The sequence below is a fragment of the Muscardinus avellanarius genome (genome assembly GCF_963383645.1).
Source record: "Muscardinus avellanarius genome assembly, chromosome: 2".
Lineage (NCBI taxonomy): Eukaryota > Metazoa > Chordata > Mammalia > Rodentia > Gliridae > Muscardinus > Muscardinus avellanarius.
This window is the reverse complement of record NC_137787.1, coordinates 202,319,810-202,338,236: the sequence shown is the minus strand read 5'-3', so window position 1 is coordinate 202,338,236 and position 18,427 is coordinate 202,319,810. Positions and strand designations below refer to the sequence as shown.

The 18,427-nt window shown below is 50.4% G+C and overlaps 1 protein-coding gene across 2 annotated transcripts in view; it reads right to left on the bottom strand.

Annotated features, from left to right (window-relative positions):
- The window catches only part of CUL4A (cullin 4A), a gene marked incomplete at both ends in the record, with an annotated part of 47,510 nt that overhangs the window by 8,795 nt on the left and 20,288 nt on the right, over positions 1–18,427 (bottom strand). For both annotated transcript variants that reach the window (XM_080690067.1, XM_080690068.1), the window contains 11 exons: positions 562–675; positions 4,791–4,898; positions 5,157–5,242; positions 5,596–5,706; positions 5,828–5,932; positions 8,339–8,531; positions 9,073–9,191; positions 11,528–11,595; positions 13,887–13,969; positions 16,076–16,165; positions 16,540–16,702. In XM_080690067.1, the coding sequence (XP_080546193.1) occupies positions 562–675; positions 4,791–4,898; positions 5,157–5,242; positions 5,596–5,706; positions 5,828–5,932; positions 8,339–8,531; positions 9,073–9,191; positions 11,528–11,595; positions 13,887–13,969; positions 16,076–16,165; positions 16,540–16,702 (1,240 nt within the window). The remainder of the gene's footprint in view (positions 1–561; positions 676–4,790; positions 4,899–5,156; positions 5,243–5,595; positions 5,707–5,827; positions 5,933–8,338; positions 8,532–9,072; positions 9,192–11,527; positions 11,596–13,886; positions 13,970–16,075; positions 16,166–16,539; positions 16,703–18,427) is intronic.

Below are 18,427 nucleotides of genomic sequence, written 5' to 3'. Positions count from 1 at the left end.
AGTAGCCTGGAGGTAGAAGGGCTTCCAGGAACCCCAGTACCACCAAAAATATATAAAAATAAATAAATAAATAAATAAATAAATAAATAAATGCCAGGTGTGGTGGTGCAGGCTTGGCATTACAAAATCCCAGCATTTGAGAGACGGAGACAGGAGGATCATGGTTCATGGACATCAGCTACTTAGTGAGACCCTATTGTAAAATAAAAAATAAAATATAAGGCTGGGCGTGTGGCTTGGAGGTACAATACCCCAGGGTTCTATCCCCAGTACAGGAAAAAAAAAAAAATTATGGCAGGGGTATAGCTGAGAGGTAGGACCTTTGGGTTCAATCCCCAGTACTAAGAATATAAGAACAAACAAACAAACAAACAGCAATAAAATAAAATAAGTTAAGTTTGAGGCCCATCTGGTCAACTCAGCAAGACTGTCTCAAAATAAAAAAGGGCTGGAGATGCGGCCCAGTGGTAGAGCATTTGTTTAGCAGGAGGCCCTGGGTTTAACCCCCACGATTTCATGAACACACAGGGAGCGAAAGGTCAAAGGAATCAGCGCGCACACCTCCTTGAACTCCGCCTTCAAGACGGCATGCCCCAGCGTGGTCTGCCACTGGAGCTTCCGGCCGCTGTGCTTCCCCAGGTAGAAGGCCTTGAACACCTCCTGGAGTCTGACCATCTGCAGGAGGGAAGACACAGGTGACAACGCTCAGCACGCATGACAGTCGTAGGCTGGGCCACAGTGTTTAGTTCTCCATGACTGATTAAAAAGCAGTCCTGCTGGGCATGGTGGCATATGCCTGTAATCTCAGTACGTGGGAGGCTGGGGCAGGAAGATCCCTGGTTCAAGGCCAGCCTCAGCAATGTAGTGAAACTCAGCAAATAGGGAGACCATTTCAAAATAAAAAATAAAACAGGGCTGAGGGTGTAGCTCAGAGGCAGAATGTTCTAGGTTCATTCAATATTCACACAACCGTGTGGCTACACACACACACACACACACACACACACACCACACACACACACTTTGGTACTGTGAATTGAACTCAGCGGCATTTTACATCTGAGTGATACCCTACCCCTATTTTTTTTTGAGACAAGGTCTAAGTAAGTCAGCCTGGGTTGGCTTTGAATCTGAAACATTCCCATCTTAGCCCCCAAATGCTGTGACTACAGGCATATACCATTGTGTCCCACAAAGTCCTGAATCTTTTTTTTTTTTTGGGTACTGGGGGTTGAACCCAGAGGCATTCTACCTCTGAGCTCCAACTCCAGGTCTATTTTATGTTTTGTTTTAAAACAGGGCCTTGCTAAGTTGCTGAGTTTCATTTGATTGCTGAGGCTGTCCTTGAATCTGGGATCTTCCTGTCTCACCTTCCCAAGTACAAGGATTACAGGCATGCCCCAGCACAGTCCGGTATCTTAACAGTTCCAGACATGGGAGTTTGTGTGCTGAGTTTGGTCACGTGGGGCCTCCAGCAGCAGGCCCCCGACAGGAAGGCTGGTGGCTGAGGGCCAGCATGGGTGTGAGGCTGCTGGCGGGGCCAGGGCTTCACAAGGGGCGAGGAAGCGCCAACAGACAAGCTGAGTGACGGGCGCGCAGCAGCGCACAGCCCTGATACCACCGAGCCGGACGCATCAGGACGGAAAATTGTGTGTTACGGTGCATTTACATAACCAATGTCTTTTGCTAGAAAACAAAAAACACTCAACGTGACAGGCTGTGTCAACAGTGGGAGGAGCTCCCACTGGCCAGATCCAGGACCAGGCAAGCATCAAAACAAGCAGACTAAAAATTCACAGTGACACCGAGAAAGAAATAAACGCAGGGCAGAAGAAAGGGCCTCGGAGTACAATGTACTTCTAAACCCAGAAATGGAGGTGGTGTAGCCAGGCGCGGTGGCGCACACTTGCAATCCCAGCACTCAGGAGGCTGAGATGGAGGATCGCGCTTTGCGGACAGCCTCAGCTACTTAGTGATGCCCTTTGCAACCCAGTGAGACTCTGTTTCAAAATATAGAATAAAAAAGAGGGCTGCGGGTATAGCACAGAGTAGAATGCCCCCGGATTCCATTCCCAGTACCAAAAGAAAAAGAAAAAAAAAAAAAGAAAAAGAAAGAAAGGAAAAGAAAAGAAAGCAAAAAAAAAATGTGGCGGCAAGAAAGCAGCCCCGAAGATCAAGGTGGAGGCTGATTCAGGCAGGGACCTCGTGTAGGGCGGGCACTGGACAGCGAAACAGCTCCCGCAAGTCCCTAGTTAAAAATGGAAATGCACTAACACACAGGGAAAAGGGTGAAGACCATAACCGCATGACTCTGTTGGCCATCCACAGAGCACAGCGCCTGCCCCAGCATGCAGCCTGCGCGGGCATGGCGTTCAGGCAGGCCCTTGATCTTGGCCTCGTCACAAGGAGCAGTGTGCCCCGAAGGAGGAGAAGAGGTGGTGCGGCCTGCACTGCGCACCCCGAGCTGCACAGGGACCAGGAAAACGCTGCAAAGAACTCTTTTTTTGGTACTGAGGATTGAAACCAAGTGTATTCTACCTCTGGCTACACACCCCCAGTCCTATTTTTATTTTGTTTCTGAAACAGGGTCTCACTAAGTTGTAAGGCTGGCTGCAATCCTGCCATCTCCTATCTCAGCCTCCCAAGTGCTGGGATTACAAGTGTGCGCCACCACGCCTGGCTTGCAAAGAACTGCAATGACTGATGAAACCAGGTCAAAGTGCCGCATCGCTGAGGGCTTCCTGGCTTGAGAGAAGGCCTCTGTGGTGTTCTTTGGAGAGAAGTACAGAAATAGTATGGGTAATGGCACAACACAGCCTGTTCTCAAAGGGGCCTGGAAAACACGCACACGTGGGAAGAAACCTCACTGCCTGTGCAGCTAACGCTAAGACATGAGTGTGCGCTGGGCACAGTGGCACACGCCTGTGATTCCAGAACTTGAGAGGCTGAGGCAGAAGAACTGCAAATTCAAAGACAATCTCAGCAACTTAGTAAAACCCTATTTCAAAATAAAAATAAATAAATAAAAATAGGGCTGGGGTGTAGATGGGGCTGGGGGTATAGCTCAGAGGTAGAGTGCCACTGGATTCCATCCCCAGCATTGCAAAAACAAACAAACAAACAAACAAACAAACAAACAAACCAACCCCAAAGCCAAAGCTAAAGCACAGGCGTTCTCTGAACCGGGTTGGCATATTCCGAGTCTGGATTTTCCTCAGAAGAAACAGTGAAAGAACCAGCGGTTGAGGGGCCGCCCAGGTGGTCCGGACGGCCGAGCGACTGAGTTCCCAGCCAGGCTTCTTCAGGGGCAGAGGCACCGCGGCTGCCAGAGGAAGCAGTACCGTGGAGAGGCTTCTGCCTGAGCACTGGGTGCAGCTGGGACCTGCCTGCAAGTGGCCAGGAGGCCCTGGGGCAGAGCCAGGTGCCAGGGAACCCGGCCAAGTCCCCGAGGACACGGTCTGGGGAGGAGGGCAGTGCAGAAGAGGGCACGTGGACAGGACAGACAGGTGCTGAGCCTGTGGTGCACCTGCATGGAGCGAGGAGCAAGCTGAGAAGAGGAGATGACACAGGCCGCTGATCATGGCCCAGCAATAGAAAAAACCCCGAAAAGACAATGTCTCAGAACTGAAAACAGGTTCTGAGACAAATAGCAAAGAGGGCCAGCCATGTCCATGGGAGGCTGCAGGGCCGGCCTCTGCTTCCCCAGTGTGGGTTTTCTGCTTCTCCCTGCCCTTCCTGGCTCCTTCCATGCCCCTTGTGCGTCTCCAGGAAGCCCTGCCGGCCCCACCCTCAGCCATCCCGTCCCACTCATGGAGGCCTACTTCCTCGGCAGCACCTGCAAAAACGGGACTCCGCCTGCCACCTAGCACCAGAGAGGCAGGCCCTACTGGATGCCCCCTCCAGACAAAAGAAGGGTGGACCAGCAGCTAAGCAGCCATTCCCAAAACGAGAGCCCAGCAGGTGGACACAGCACGTGACCTCCACAGGAGCCTCGGGCTGTGACCAAGTGGCCACTTTGAAACACCGCTTCCAGAGACCTCTCTGAACAAACTTCTCATCAAAGGCTACTGTTACTTTTTTTATACTGGGTATTTTAACTCCAAGCTCTACCCTAGTCCTATTTTCTGTATCTTCCTATCTATCTATATACATACACACATACACAAATATACATATACACACACACATATATACACACATATATACATATACATACACACATATACATACACACACATATATACATACACATATACACACAGATATATACACACACATATATACATACACACATACATATATACACACAATATACATATATACATATACATACATACATACACATATACTACACACACACACACACACACACACACACACACACACACACACACGTTTGGCAGTACTGGGGATGGAATCCAGGAGCATTCTACCCCTAGGCTACACCCTCTAGCCCTATTTTTTATTCTTTATTTTGAAACAGGGTTTCACTGAGTTGCAAAGAGTCTAAGTAGCTGATGCTGTCCACGAACTGCGATCCTCCTGTCTAGGCCTCCCAAGTGCTGGGATTAAAAGTGTGTGCCACCACACCCGACTCTATATTTTCTAACAAACTACTGCTAAGTTACTCAGGGTCTCATGAGGTTGCCGAGGCTGGCCTTGAACCTGTGATGTTCTTGTCTCACCACCTGAGTACCAGGATTCCAGGCGTGCACTCCCAACTGATCGGATGCTTCCTAGGTGGCAGGCCTGGGGCGGGCTGGGCCTGGCAGTGGAAGCCGAACACTCACCTCTGGAGGCAGATGCACTTCCACAGGCGTGTAGGTGGGCCAGTACCCCATAGTAAGTATGTTCACCGTGAGATCGATGGGCCCGGGGGCGCTTTGGTTCTGCATATGCTGAAAACAGACAAGGAAGGCCAAGACAAAAGCCACTATTTCAGAAAAACTCAGAAATAATTAATGTATAGAAAGGAAGTGACTTAATTTTACAATAGTTTCTGTGTATTAGCAACTACTTCAATCTCCAGAACACATTCGGGCCAAGCACAATGTTCCAAGCCACCGGAATACTTCTTCCTTGGGTTCCACTGCCCCTTGACATTCCCCAAACACAGACCTCCCAAGCCAGGGTTTACTGGAGGAAACGTGACCCACCTGCTTGAAGTGGACCATGATGTCCTTGGAAAGCTCCATATCCTTGAACATTCCCTCCAGCTTGCTGGTGAACGCTGCCCCGCACTCTGACCAGGAGCGGGTGAGAGACCACAGCTATGCATCCCCAGCCCAGAGGAGCAGGAATCCTCCCACGCCCCCTCCCAGGAGCAGGAGTCCTCCCTCTCACCCCAAAGCAAGAGTCCTCCCATCCCCTGGAACAGCAGGAGTCCTCCCCCATCCCCAGGAGCAGCAGGAGTACCCCCTACCTGCAAGCAGGAGTCCTCCCCCCCACCCACTCAAGAGCCGGAGTCCTCCCCCCACCCACCCGAGAGCCGGAGTCCTCCCCCCACCCACCCGAAAGCCGGAGTCCTCCCCCCACCCACCGCGAGCGGGAGTCCTCCCCCCACCCACCGCGAGCGGGGTCCTCTCATACACACACCATGCTTGAGCTTTGACAGCATCGACTTCTCTGCATCAACTGAGGCACTTTTTCCAACGAGGAGTCTTTTTGCCAAATCTTTCTTATAGAATGCTTCAAAGACATCTTTGCCTGTGTATAAGCGGATGAGATCATGCGAGGGTGAGGCTCTGGTGTGGACGCCAGCCGCACCTGTGGGGTGCCCGTCCTGTCCCAGGCCTCCCTCCGAGGCCGCGCCTGGCCGCCCGCTCACCGTGGATGAACCTGAACAGAATCATGACCTTGTCCAGGATCCTCTCCAGCTCTTCGTCTGTCGCCTCCTTGTTGCCGGCTCGCAGCTTGGAATCCACGTGCTTGGCTGGGAGAGTAGGAGCTTGGTGAGAAAGGCCTGGTGTGCGCTCCGTGAGAGCACAGGCCTAGAGCCATGGCGGAGGAGCAGAGGCCGCAGAGGCAGAGGCCTCGGAGTGTGGCTCCACTGCAGGCGCTCAAGTGCTGTGGGACAGACTCCTCACAATTGACACCAAGCCACAGAGGAAGGCTCTAAAAGGCAGGCTTAAAAGATTATTTCTAATCCCAGATTAAAACAAAACACGACTGATCCCAGTAACGATGCGCCTGGGCTCCAGTACTCCAGAGACTGAAAAAGCCCTCTCCTCATTTGTTTTTTTGCGGTACTGCGATTGAATCCAGGGGCATTCTACCTTCGAGTTATACTCCGAGAGCCCTATTTTTTATTCTTTATTTCTTTATTTAATTGTTTTTTTGGTGGTACTGGGGATGGAACCCAGGGGCCTTCTACTTCCGAGCTACACTCCCAGACTTATTTTATATTTTTATTTGGAAACAGGGTCTCTTAAACCAGCGAGGCTGGCTTCGAACCTGCGTGATCCTCCATCTCAGCCTCCCAAGCGCGGGGATTACAAGCGTGTGCCACCACGCCTGGCTTTTTTATTCTTTATTTTGAAACAGGGTCTCATTAAGTTGCGACTTCACTAGATCTTAAAAAGGGGCGTTTTCAAAGCTGGGAGTGGGAGAGCACACTTGTAATCCCTGTACTTGGGAGGCTGAGACAGAAGAATGGCAGGTTTAAGGACAGTCTCAGCAACTTAGCAAGACTCTTTAAAAAAAAAAAAAAGAAAGAAAAATAGGGGTGGAGGTAGCTCAGAGGTAGAATGCTCCTGGGTTCAATCCCTAGTACCAACACCAAAATTAAGACCTAGCGAAATCAGTTCGGAGGTGACTTTGTCAAAGAGGAAAGAATCTTCCTCAATATACTAGTTAAGTCCAAGTGAACGTACTTATTGTGGAACATTGTGAGTATGTAGCAGAATAGACAACCATCAGTAAAGTCCACGCGCTATCATCCACAGTCCTAAGCAACATCTGTAGCACATCATACATAGCCCACTTCTGGTACTATTGCAACATAATGGTGCTTCAACACTGTTCCCTTTGAAGTCTCACCTAAGTCTACCTACTTCCATACTGAGCAGAGGACGCAAAGATGGTGACGAACAACTCTCTCACAACGCTATCCAGAGTCGGATATATTTACACTCACACTGCAAAAGCAATCAGACATGACAAACCTTCTCAATGCAATTTCTGAGCAAAAAATACTGCATATAGGCAGGATGGAATGACGTCACCCTTCAGAGATGGGCCCTAGAGGCCAGTAAAGGAAGTATGAACTGTCCCGCTGTGAGGTCAAGTTTTACGCCTGCTCAGTTCCCACTGCACATTCATTCCCTTACAGAGTAACACACAAACACACACACCTACAAGTGTGTGCATGTAGACACTATGTGTGTGTGTGTGTGTGTGTGTGTGTGTGTGTGTGTATTGCTGCAGACTGAACCTTTGAGAAGGCTTTCTACCTCCGAGCTACATCAAACCTGCGAACCTCCTGTCTCAGCCTCCCAAGCGCGGGGATTACAGGTGCGTGCCAGCACACCAGCTCTCTATTCTGGTGAGGCTTCATGAAGATCCCCACATCTCCCTTGAGCTTAACTCACTTTGCTCCACTGTCAGATGTGGAACACATATAAAACCTTAGGCCAGGAGCTGCAGTACAGGCTTTGTAATCCTTTGCGGAACTGAGCCAGAAGGATCGAAGGTTTGCGGCCAGCCTCATCAACTTGTGTGGCCATCTGCAACTTAGTGAGACCCTGTTTCCAAATAAAAGAATAAAATAGGTATGGGGGGTATAGCTTGGAGGTAGAATGTCCCTGGGTTCTACCCCCAGTGCCACACACACACAAAAAAAAAACCCCCCAAACTTAACTATAGTATAGATGTATAATTGTACAATACTCAATATAACTTATTATGTAATAATTATAACAGAATATTAAGATTCTGGTGGTACTGGGGGTGGAACCCAGAGGCTTTCTACCTCCGGGCTATACTCCCAGACCTTTTTTTTTTTTAATATTTTATTTGGAAACAGGGTCTCACTAAGTTACTGAAAAAGCCTCACTAAGTAGTTGAGGCTGGCTTTGAACCCATGCGATCCTCCTGTCTCAGCCTCCCAAGCGCGGGGATTACAAGCGTGCACCACCACGCCAAGTTTAGAATATTATGATTCTGTATTACAAAATCTGTATTATGATTTCCAATCTATTTTAATGCACCTGTCAATTTCGTTGAAATATGAATAGAATTGAAAACTTAGGACTTAGTGGGTTAAACATTTGGGAGAAAAATCTGCTTGAGTTTTGCCTTTTTTCCCATATTAAAAAGCGGTCTGGGACCATGTTGCTACCTATCAGCTCCGCGGGCTTGTTGGGTCTCTTGTTGATGAAGGTCTCGAAGGACTCCTTCATCAGGTTGATGAAGCGCTCGTTCCTCTGGAAGCACACCTCCACCACGTGGTCCACTTTGTCCTTGAAGTCCAGCAGGTCCTGCACCATGTCTTTGTCTTTCTCAGGATTGATGACAATTGTTGTCCCAAAAGTCTACAAAAACAGTGTCAAGTCAGCAACAGGCTTATGAACCCAGCAGCACCCCTCAGTCTGGCAGCAGCCCTGCACACCCTCTGCTGTGGCCACCAGGGAGGCCTGGGGACGTCGCGAGGCGTCCACTGGGGCAGTTGGTGCCAGGGCTCAGAGGTCCATGCAGCACTGGGCAGGAAGCCTGAGCCTGGGTCAGTTGGATTGCTCGGAAACACAGGAGCCTGCAGAGCGACTGATGCAGCAGAGTGAGCAGAGGCATGACAGTGAGCATGGCAGGTGAGCATGGCAGTGAGCATGGCAGGTGAGCAGGGCAGACTGCTCCTGAAGCCAGGCCTGTGGGCCCGCTATCAGTAATGCTGCTGCTGCTGCAGCATGTCACGGCCTGCTAACCCGGGCGGTGACCATCACTCGGTGTTATCTTAAACAAATAAACTTGAGAAAAATGTGCACAGATGCTCTGAGGAAAGGTAGACACGTCCGCCCTGCCGCCTGTGATGAGGACCTGCTCACTGGGCTGGTGTGGGCACCCGGGCAGCCGCAGTACCTTGATGTACTCGCTCCAGTGCTGCAGCAGCGCCTGCTGCCCGCCTCTCACCCGGCTGAACAATTGGTACATCTGCGTGAGGTCAGGCACTCTGTTCTCATCCAGCAAGTGGTCAAGCCCTGGGGGAGTGCAGACACAGGCAGGTTACCGCAGGAAGCCAGACTCCACAGGCGATTAGACACCGTAGGAAGCGGAGGCGTGGCACGGACAGGGTGTGCAGGTTCCTCTGTCTACTCCTGTAAGGCGTGGACACAGAGTGTGCAGGTCCCTCTGTCTACTCCCGCAGGCCAGCTGGTCCAGCTGATCCTGAGATGGTGAACAGCTAGGTGAGTGTCATTTCTGAATCCTAGGAGATGTGTTACTTATCTCCTTGTGTCACTAAAGCCCACTTATTTCAAATGAGCAGCAATAGTCAGAAAACTTTTTTTTTTTGTGGTACCCAGGGGCCTTCTACCTCTGGGCTACACTCCCAGACCTACTTTATACTTTATTTGGAAACAGGGTCGCACTAAGTTGCAGAGAGCCTAAGTAGCTGAGGCTGGCTTCTAACCTGCACGATCCTCCTGTCTCAGCCTCCCAAGTATGGGGATTACAAGTGTGCGCCACCTGGCCCGGCTATAGTCAGAAAACTTTTATACCAACTACTGGCCTTGAGAGATTCATGATTCAAGTTGTTATTGGTTTAGTCCATTAGTAAGAAAATATATTTCCTGAAAGATAAGCTATCAAATCTAACTTTTTAGTTGATTACTTTTCACATACTCAATGAACTGTGAGAAAAAAACATTTATTTTAAGATTCCTTGGGCCGGGCGTGGTGGCGCACGCTTGTAATCCCAGCATTGGGAGGCTGAGACAGGAGGATCATAGCCTCAGCTACTTAGGCCACCTCCACAACTCAGTGAGACCCTACTCCAAAATAAAGAATAAAAAATAGGGTAGGGGATGTAGCTCGGAGGTCGAATGCCCGAGTTCAATCCCCAGCACACACACACACACACACACACACACACACACACACACACACACACACCTTGAAGCTTGGGTGTGGTGGCACACACCTATAATCCCATACTTAGGAGGCTGAGACAGGACATTAGCAGGTTTGAGACTAGTATTAGCAATTTAGTAAGGTCTCTCAGCAATTAAGTGAGACACTGGTTCAAAATAAAATAGTGTTATGATGTGTAGCGCAGACAGAGTGCTTCTGAGGTTTAACCTTCAGTACCAAAAAAAAAAAAAAAAAAGATTATTTGAAGTATTTAACTCTGTGTGTGTGTGTGTGTGTGTGTGTGTGTGTGTGTGTGTGTGTGTGTTGTAATTTTACTAGGGATTGAACCCAGAGTCACTTTATCTCTGAGCTATACCCCCAACCCCTTTTAAAATTTTTTTGAAATTAGGTCTCACTAAGATGCTGAGGCTAGGAACCTGTGATCCCCCATCTCATATTTTAAAGGTTTGTTTTTAATTTTTCCCCCCCTAGTACTGGGGATGAAACCCAGGGGCACTGTAATCCCAAATGCTGGGAATACAAGTGTGCGCTACCACACCCAGCTCAGGTATTGAAGATGCTGCTAGCAGGCCATCTGAACACTGCCTCTGGCTGGCAGCAGGCTGTGGCTCTTGTGCTGCCACCTCGGCCTCAGGCCTGTGTGTGCGTCCTCTGTGGCACACTCACAGCGCGAGAACTCACGTGCATGGAGGGCGGCACCTCTGCCAGCCAGTGTGCAAATGCTTGTTATTTCTAAATTATTTTCAATTTGCTGATGCAAATAAACTAACATTTTTGTGGCACTGGGGATCGAATCCAGGGCATTTTACCTCTGAGCTACACCCCAGCCCTATTTTATTCTTTATTTTGAAACAGGGTCAAGTTTCAGAGGGCCTCACAAGTAGCTGAGGTTGGCTACGAACCCGGATCCTCCCATCTCAGCCTCCCAAGTACTGGGATTTACAAGCATGGACCACCATGCCTGGCTGCAAATTTCCTTCCTCCCTCCCTTCGTTCCTTTGTGGTACTGGGGATGGAACCTAGGGGCATTCTACCTCTGAGCTACACCCCCAGCCCTATTTTATTCTTTATTTTGAAACAGGGTCAAGTTTCAGAGGGCCTCACAAGTAGCTGAGGTTGGCTACGAACCCGGATCCTCCCATCTCAGCCTCCCAAGTACTGGGATTTACAAGCATGGACCACCATGCCCGGCTGCAAATTTCCTTCCTCCCTCCCTTCGTTCCTTTGTGGTACTAGGGATGGAACCTAGGGGCATTCTACCTCTGAGCTACACCCCCAGCCCTATTTTTTCTTCTTTATTTTAAAATAAGGTCTCACTGAGTTGCAGAGGGCCTCACTAAGTAGCTGAGGCTGTCTGTGAACCATGATCCTCCTGGGATTACAGGTGTGCACCACGATGCCCAGTTGACATTCAGTTTACTTAACAAAGATCAGAGTAATCTACCTTTCTGTAGAATTGCCGTCAAATGTTCTCCTAATAGCTGCTTCTCCACACAAGCAATCAGCGGTTTCCTAGAAAGGCAGAAGAGAATGAACATCAGGAGCAGCAGAGGAGAAACCGGCCGGCTGACGATGGAGGTGGAGCCGGCGCCCATAGGTCAAGAGAGCAAGTGCTCGTTCACCATGGCCAGCGCCACTTCTAGACAGGACGGTGCACAGGCGGGTCGCGGGTCCCAGCAGGCAGGGAGCACTGACTGTCCAGCACACGGCTCTTACGGTCACCTGGGCTACTCCTGAGCTGCGCAGTGTGCAGGGTGGGGAGCCCACAAGGGCCTGATCTGGACACTCAGGTGGCGAGTTTCTGTGATGAGCTATCTTGCCCTCAGAGTTCAGGGCTGCCCCTCCATGGCCGCCCACACCCTCTGCCCTTGAGGCGCTCCGTTGCAGGGCTTGGCAGGCTCCCACTGGCTTCCATGACTCAGAAGCACAGTGCCCACGCTGACCTGGCCCCGTACTCTTCTGCCCATGCCCCTGCCCCGGCACAGGGGCTCCATCCTGCTTGTCACAGGCACCCACCCACCCGAGCTGCACAAGCATCACAGGGGACTTAGCAGGTGTGACAACCACATTCAGAGAGTGACGCAGAAGTCGTCTCCTGGCCTTGTCTTTTGTCATCTACAACTCAGTTCTAGTTTTTTTGTGTGTGTGTGTGGTACTGGGGGTGAAACCCAGGGGCTTTCTACCTCTGGGATATACTCCCAGACCTATTTTCTATTTTATTTGGAAACAGGGTCTCACTAAGTAGCTGAGGCTGGCTTCAAACCTGCGCGATCCTCCTGTCTCAGCCTCCCAAGCGCGGGGTTTACAAGTGTGCGCCACTACGCCCAGCTGGAACACCTGTTTTATTGGAAGTATTACTAATTTTAGTTGATAAAGATCTCCTCAGTGCACACCTTATTTAATCTCACAGCAGCCCTATGGAGAAAGCAGGATAACATTACAGCCTCAGTCCCCAGCCCAGAACATCAGGCTCGATGGAATAAGAGCATGTTACAACCCAGCCACCTGTCTCATCGAGCTGGACTGTGCTGGACCCCGGGGCCCAAGGGCTGTAGGTGGCATGCCTGGACACTGAGCCCTTCTCCTCAGTGTTTCCTTTATTCCCACACCTTCTTTCTTTTCTTTCTCTTTTTGTTTTGCGGTACTGGGAATAAAAACCAGGGGCATTCTACCTCCGAGCGACACCCTCACTCCTAATTTTTATTCTTAATTTTAGAAACAGGGTCTCTTGCTGGGTGTGGTGATGCACGCTTGTAATCCCCATGCTTGGGAGGTGGAGACAGTAGGATCACGCAGGTTCGAAGCTAGCCTCGCTGGCTTAAGAGACCCTGTTTCCAAATAAAAATATAAAAATGGATCTGGGAGTATAGCCTGGAGGTAGAAGGGTTTCCAGGAACTCCAGTACCACCAAACAAAACAAAACAAACAAACAAAAAAAACCCAGGGTCTCACTGAGTTGCAAAGGGCCTCACTAAATAGCTGAGGCTGACTGCGAACCCAGATCCTCTTGTCTTATCCTCCCAAGTACTGGGATTACAAGCGTGCGGCACCATGCCCGGCTTGGGTTCCCAACCCATTTCTGATGGGATCCTGTGCCCTGCTTCCCTCCAGCCTGGCCCCCCACAAGGGGCCAACTTCTACATGATTATCACATCAGCCCCTTCCCGAGCACATCCCGCGCCCCCGTGCCGACTCCTCACAACAGTGAATACTGCCTGGCTGGCTGGGATACTCAATCTCTCCTTTTCTTTTCCTAGCTATTCATCAACTCCAGGTCTAGACAGAAAGGAAGATGGGGAGCCAGGTGCCGTGGCCACAGGCACACCATAACCCCAGTACCTGGGAGGCTGAGATAACAGGGAGCTGCAGGTTTGAGGCCTGTATGTGGCGACTTAGTGAAAACGTGTCCCCAAATGAAAAATGATAAAAGGGTTGGTGGGCTGTAGCTCCATGGTGAAATGCCCCTGGAATCCCACAGCATCACAAAGGAAGGAAGGAAAGATGGAAGGAAGGGAGGGAAAAAGAAAAACAAAGAGTAGTATCGTAAATAAGAGTGGGAGTCACATAAAGCATCCATCAACAACTTGATAATCTATACAGCCGTGTCCCACACAGACAATCCCTGCCTCAACACTGGAGATGGCCAGCGCCCTTCGATAAGTCCAGGGCTCTTGGCCACAGGTTGACTTGTAAGTGGACACCGACGCCAACAGGAGCCAGCGTGTGGAGTAAGTTCTAGGTAGCACCAAGGAACCGCGAGGCCCAGCATGGAAAGCCCAATGCAGCTCCTGAGCAGGACTCACTGGGTGCTGTGGTCCAGGTACGTGATCACTCGGTCTCCTTCTTCTTCCAGACGCTTGCTCACATGGTTCAGATACTCAGGAACCTTCCAAAGGAGACAAGATTCTTGACATTAACCAAGACACTGAAATTTCATAAGACTTTTTAAGAAACAGAATATAGCCAGGCATGGTGGTATGCACCTGTAATCTCAGTACATGGGAGTTGAGTCAGGAGGATCGAAGGCTCAAAGCAGGTGAGACCTTGTTTCAAAATAAAAAATAAGCTGGACATTGTGACACATGCCTGTAATCCCAGTACTTGGGAAGGCTGAGACAGGAAGACAGAGTTCAAGGCCAGACTCAGCAATGTAGCAAGACTCTCAGCAACCTAGCAAAACACTGTTTACTGTTTATAAACAAAAAGTAAAATGGGCCAGATGGGTGTAGCTCAGAGGTAAAATGCTCCTGGATTCAATCCCTAGTAAAACACACACTCATACATACATACATACATACATACATACATACATACATACATACATAAAAACACGCATGTAGCTTGGAAGTTGAATACCCCTAGGGTCAAATCTCAGGAACACACACACACGAAAGAAAAAAAAAAGCAGCAGGATACACAACCCATATTGGAGCTGCATCCCAATACAGGTGATGGGTGGCCAGTGACGAGGGAGGGCAACAGCACCTCCAGGAGAGGCCCAGGGTGTGCTCACCGTTGCTCCTGCTCACTACCAAGTGCTGACCACTGGCTGCAGGAGTGGAGGGCACTGAGCTGCTGGCAGCCCTGCATCTGTACACAGCTGGCCTGCAAAGTTATCCACAGCCCATCACAGGGATGGCCAGAGATCTCAAAGGATCACAGAGCAACAACCAGGCCTGTATTTGTGTGTGTGTGTGTGTGTGTGTGTGTGTGTGTGTGTGTGGTACTAGGGATTGCACCCAGAGGCGTTCTATCTCCTAGTTACAACCCCAGCCCAATTTTTTCTTTTTTTGAAATAGGGTTCACTAAGTTGTGGAGGGCCTCACTAAGTAGCTGAAGCTGGCCACGAACTCGGCCTCCCAAGTACTGGGATGTTTACAAGTGTATGTCACCAGACCCAGCTGCCAGGCCTGTATTTGATGTAAAATTTCTTTCCAAACCAGGATTCGAGAAACAAGGTTAGGGGCCTGTCCTGGGTACCAGCAGGGAAATGGGGGAATCGCTGAGGGAATGCGGTCAGCTGGGGGGACAGGGGAATCCCTGAGGGGCTGTGGCCAGTGGGGGGGGGGAGGGAATTCCAAGGGGCTGTGGTCAGCACGGGGTCGGGGGAATCCTGAGGGGCTGCGGTTAGAGCTGTGCTCTAGCATTTGGGAAGATAGTTGTCAGGTTTGGGGGTCACTTTAGTATTACATTTACTTTTTCACACACTTTTTTTGGGAACTTCTTCTCAAAGATAAATTTTTTTTTTCTTGCAGTACTAGGGATTGAACCCAGGGGCATTCTATCTCTGAGCTATATTCCCAGCTCTATTTTTCATTCTCTATTTTGAAACAGGGTCGCACTAAGTTGCAGAGGGCCTCATTAAGTAGCTAAGGCTGGCAGCAAACTTTCGATTTTCCTGTCTCAGCCTCCCAAGTACTGGGATTACAAGTGTGTGCTACCACACCTGGCTTCCTTAGATGAATATTTGATAGTCATTATCTTTTTTGCATTTAGGACTTATTTCTTATCCTCTTGCTAAAACTTGAGTACCTTTATTATTTCAGAAGTCATATCATTAGTACTAACATCATTATTTTGTTGTGCTGGAGATTGAGCCCAGGGACACTCTCCAAACTATAACCCCAGAATGATTTTATTTTTTATTTGGAAACAGGTTCTTGCTAACTTACTGAGGCTGACTGAGAACCTGTATTCTTCCTGTCCTAGCCTCCAAGTACTGGGCTCACAGGCATGCAATCGCCATGCTTGATTCTTATTGGGTTTTTGTCAGCAGGGAGAGGACAAATATATAATTTCTAAGTTACGGGAAAGAAATTAAAACTCTTACAATCATGAGACTGAAGCTCACTGTTAGATGTTTCAATTAGACTCTAGCTTTCTGACTTATGACCAAACGTCGGAGTGTATGAGAAGATGAAGCCAGGAGGGATGTGGAGATGTGCATCCTGAGAAACAGAAACACCAATTCAAGGACATTACGCTGTCTCACCTCTCTCTCTTGCATTAATCTTTGGCCTTCTGCAGCATATAAACAGTTAGTCTCCTCCAAAAACTTCGACTCAAATGAATCTTTATATACCTAAGAAATGAGCAGTTAGTGACCAATTTCAGCAGAGAAACCCGCCTTCCAGCGCTCAGGGACCCCATGCTACGAGCTGCCCATGACCAGCATCCAGAGCCCTTCATGGGCAAAGACAACACTAAAAGGCTCAGCCCTTTTATATGTGCAGCTGATATTTTTTCCCAGTTTGTCGCCCAATTTTTTGTTTATGGTGTTTTTCTATTAGAAATTACCACTTTGATGTTGCTATGTTTCTCAGTCATCCTTGTGTGGTTCCTGGTGCAGTATTAGCCTAAGAGTTCTCCCCTCTCCGGGGCTTAAGAACACCTGTCCCCGTTACGATTCTCCTGCACTCTGGCCGGTGTGCACAGTCAAGTGCGCAGGAGCCTCACCTGGAGGTCCGAGAGCATGCCCAGCAGGCTGCGCAGCAGGCTCCGGTCTACAGCCTCTCCGCTTCGCTCTCGCTCAATCAGCAGCAGGATTCCGTCGATGGTCTTGCTCTGAACCATCTTGTCACTGATGATATGGTTCCTAAATAGCTCCAAGCCCATGTCCCTGCACAAACACAGACACACACGGGCTTCAGTTCCACTCCTCCGAAGCTCTGCCAGGAGTATCATACAAGGCACTGAGCCATGTGTCTCAAGTTTTCTTCTTTTGTTTGTTACTAGGGATTGAGCCCGGGCATTCCACCACAAAACTACACCCCACCACATTTTATTTTGAAACAGTTTCACTAAGTTGCTGAGGCTGACCTTGAACCTGCAATCCTCCAGTCCAGTCTCCCAAGTACTGGGATTACAAGCCCGCACCACGACACCCATCTCAAAAAGTACCCTTTTTGGCCAGTCCAGGATACCTGATGTCTCCTTCCCCACCCAAGGGAAGATCAGACTGACCATCCAAGAGGTGGTGCTAAACATCCCAGGTCACGTGTGTGCCTGGCAACCCGACAGCACAGGGCACACCTGCTGGCTCGCCTGTGGAGGCATCAGGCCAGCTTGAGTCCCACCGTACCACTCAGCACCCTCCTGCCTCTGATGCTCTCCCCTCTGCCACCCCCAGCGGTGCCCTCCTGTATCTGGTCCTTCCCATAGGGAACAGACTCCAAAGGCCAGTCTGGGTTCACCTGCTTCCTCAGCTCACGGCCTGGAATCTGGACAGACCATTCATTCAGCTGCCAGAGACTGCGCACACCCCTGGTGACAGCCAGCTCTGCACTGTGCTGCAGAACTTCTGGGGGCCCCAGCTGCCAAGCCCCTCGAAAAGGACAGGACAGACACGTGGAGGCTGCCCTCTGGCGGGCACCCTGACTACATTGCAGGGCAGCAGTGGGCTGCCCAGTGACGGGCACAGGTGGTCTGGGCAGTAGAGGTATGCTCGGTGCTAGGAGCCCTGCCTACACACACAGCCCCCCCCAACACTGCACAGTGCACCCTGCAGAGCTGTGCCCTGTCGCCTCCTGTGCACACCACAGATGAAGTGTTTACCTCGGCAGGCGCAGTCAGGGCCAGGGCCAGCCATGTGGCTCACAGCAGCCACTGGCTTGAGTCTCGGCCCTGCTACTTGCTGTGATCCTGGGCAGGGACTGAACCTCCTTCAGTGTGGAGTACACATCAACTGCATGGTCAGGCCACAGAAAACTGGGAGCAGCGCCAGTCAGGGCCCAGAGAGGCCTGATTCTCCACAAGAGCACCCCTTGCTCCAATGCCCTCATCCTCTTCCTAACAGCCTAGCTGAGGCTTGCCCACAGCTGCCTGGGTTTGCTGCTTCCTGTTCTCTGCTGCCTACTTCCGGCACCAGGCCTGGCTGCCCTTAGCCACCCTCCCTGCCCCCACACGGGGCAGATGCCCACAGTGGACTGGAGGTGTTAGCTGACACTGTCAACCAAGCTTATGGCCTGTGACACACACCGTGTTATAGCTTATGAATCAAGAGGTTGGCCCGGGCCTGACACAGGCAGGAAGCTGCTCTCTGCCCTGTCTAAACAGGGCCGGTGACGTCGCTGCTCACAGCCGTCCAGGGGTGACAGGCACCAGGGGCAGCGCCCTGGCACAGGACACTCTGCTACTGGCTGTTATCGTTTGTACCGGCCCATCGTTCCCTGTACACAAAACTGTCTCTTCTGCATGGTGTCTGCCTTCGTGGCCTACATGGACATCCAGTGTGTGAGGAGTTTGAAGAGGTAGGAGGAATAAAACGAAGGGCAGATGTCCCAAGGCAGGAGAGGGCTTCAGCAAGGAGTGTCCAGCCCACATGGCCGTGGGGCAGGGAAACGCT